Below are 2,604 nucleotides of genomic sequence, written 5' to 3'. Positions count from 1 at the left end.
AACTTCAACCATTGTCCATTTTGAGCTTGTCTCCACTAGTGGATTATCTGTTCGGCAGATAGGACAAACGGAAAGCAGCAGCAGCAGTTGAGACAGAAACACGATAAATTTGGGGTGCTTTCGGAGATTGTCATCTATTGGAAGCCCAAAGACAATAAATCAGAAGCAAAACCTAAGTTTTAATGATGATTAATGTTTTTTTTTAATGATAGTTTATTATCAAGAACCTTGCAGCCACAGGCTGAATTACGTTTGATTTACAATAAAATATATATACTACAAAAAATACATGGCTAAGAAGAACTAATTAAAAAGACAAAAATATATAATTAAGAGAAAAACAATATTACATCATTGCTTTATGGACATAGTGATGGATAAAACTATTTCGAGTACGAATGGTGTGGAGGCGCCGTGTAGTAAAAGAGTGCTGACTCCTTAAATTGACTTCGCACTCATTCTTGGGAGGTAGTAAGCTATAGAGCTTGTGCGAGGGATTAGACAGGATGGAATTAAAAAGCTTATCACATAAGAACTCGCGGCGGTTGTGTAAGGGAACTAGACCAGTCAAAAGAAGCGCCTCATTGTACGAACAATCTGGATAGATAATACGTAAAGCTCGCCTTTGACATCTCTCAAGATCTACTGAAAGGTATTGCGGGAGGCTATGATGATAAACAGGGCATGCATATTCAGTGACAGGCCTAATACAAGTCAAATAGAAGAGCAAAAGTTCCTCCGACTTGACTTGTGCACGCTTAAGCTGACGCAAAAAATACAGGCGCTTGTTTACTTTCTTTACAACTTCGGATACGTGATTATTCCACGTAAGATCGCAAGATATCTGCAAACCTAAGATCTTTGCTTGCTCTACACACTCTAAGTCCTGATCATTAACCTTAATTGGATCAAAGTTCTTTCTAGAGTGACTGAATGTTATGCGCAGTTCCTTGCACTTGGTTTCATTTAATTGGAACTTGTCAGCAGAAGCTTGCGTCGCGAGTTCGTCAACCGCTTGTTGGACTTTGCTGACCTCAGACTTCATGACTGTTTCAGAAATAGTGGAGTCATCGACATATTTCCACATGTCTGTACCCGGGATGATGAGGTCGTTTATCATAATAGTAAATAACCAGGGGCCAAGTTTTGTGCCCTGTGGGACCCCTGATGGGATGGCCCCCCACTCCGAGTAACAGTCCTGACTAAGTTTAACACGCTGTCGGCGACAGGACAGAAAGTCCACTATCCAGTCAATTATTCCGCTTGGAAGATCGTATGAAATGAGCTTCTGAACTAGGATCTGATGGTCAATAAGGTCAAACGCCTTGCGGAAGTCAAAGAGGATGGTTCTGACAGTTGCACCGTTCCCATCTGTAGCACTAAGCCATGAGTGGACCATGCTTATTAGTGCTTGTGTCGTACTGGAACCTGGCACAGTCCCAAACTGCCGTACATCCACTTTCGCCAACACAACAGGCTTGAGGAAACTCTCCACGACGAAATCTTCAGCAACCTTAGAAAGCACGGGAGTTAGGGATATTGGATGTAGATGTTTGTTTACATCGTGTATTGGATTCTGCTTTGGTACTGGAGTGATGTTAGCGTCCTTCCAAGACTGAGGCAACCGTGCTTCCTTAAACGAACAGTTAAGGATATCAGTCACAGGCAGTGCTAGTAAATCTGCATTCTCTTTAAGAAGCCAACCGGGGATTCCGTCCGGACCGGTTGCCTTAGTTGGATTTAAGGCGGATAGCTTCTTTAAAACAGAGAATTCTGATACCTGGAAAGCACTCTCCTGGTCAGAGTTGGTTGAGGTGTTAGGTGAAAGGGGGGGTGAAGACGCGCATAGGAGCCAAGAACGCCTGGTTGATGGTGTTAGAAATGTCTATCGTGCTTGGAGGCGAACCTCTCTGACCACAATCAATATGTTGGTAGAGGGTAGCTGGATTAACGCCTCTAGAAGCTGCGTCTGACATACCACTGAGCTTCTTTACCTCACGCCACCAAACTGCGGGTTTACAGTCCTTCAAATGTTCAACCTTGGAGTTATAGAACTTTGCACGGCATGCTTTCCTCTCACGATTAACGCGATTTCGTAGGGTGCGGTACTGCTCCTGGTCGCCTTGAGCGAGGGCCTTTTGGCGGCTGTGAATGAGACCCTTCAATTGTTGATTGACCCAGGGCGGCTCGTTGGTTTGTACCGACTTAGACTTCAGGGGGAGGAGAATGTCCATTCCGGTCTTAACTATGGTCTCCAGCATTTCCACTTTGCCCTTGCAAGAATCTTTACTATCGATAAGTGTCTTAACGTCCACATTTCCAAGATACGTGCGCATAGCCATACGCGTTGTAGGCCGTAAGTCCCTCGATTTCACGATAAGTTTAGTTCTTGGTTGTTGGGAACGCACGAGCGGCTGAACTTCCACAGAGAAATGATCGGACAAACCGAGAGCAGGGCGCTGGATCGGAGGGGCATAGAACTCCTTCACATTTGTTAACACCGGATCTAAGGTATTTCTGCCGCGAGTTGGAAAGGTAACGATTTGCTTCAAATTAAAGCCGTTACTAAGGCGCGAAGATTTCTTTAACAGAGTTTTATTGAAG

At 44.3% G+C, this 2,604-nt stretch overlaps 1 protein-coding gene across 1 annotated transcript in view; it reads right to left on the bottom strand.

Annotated features, from left to right (window-relative positions):
• Positions 1–1,817: 1,817 nt before the first annotated feature.
• The window catches only part of LOC136279586 (uncharacterized), a 1,491-nt gene continuing 704 nt past the window's right edge, over positions 1,818–2,604 (bottom strand). Inside the window, exon 1 of the mRNA XM_066163526.1 lies at positions 1,818–2,604. This exon is cut by the window's right edge and continues 704 nt beyond it. Within this exon, the coding sequence (XP_066019623.1) occupies positions 1,818–2,604 (787 nt within the window).

Source organism: Pocillopora verrucosa, chromosome 3 (genome assembly GCF_036669915.1).
Source record: "Pocillopora verrucosa isolate sample1 chromosome 3, ASM3666991v2, whole genome shotgun sequence".
NCBI lineage: Eukaryota > Metazoa > Cnidaria > Anthozoa > Scleractinia > Pocilloporidae > Pocillopora > Pocillopora verrucosa.
This window is presented reverse-complemented; position numbering and strand designations above follow the sequence as displayed.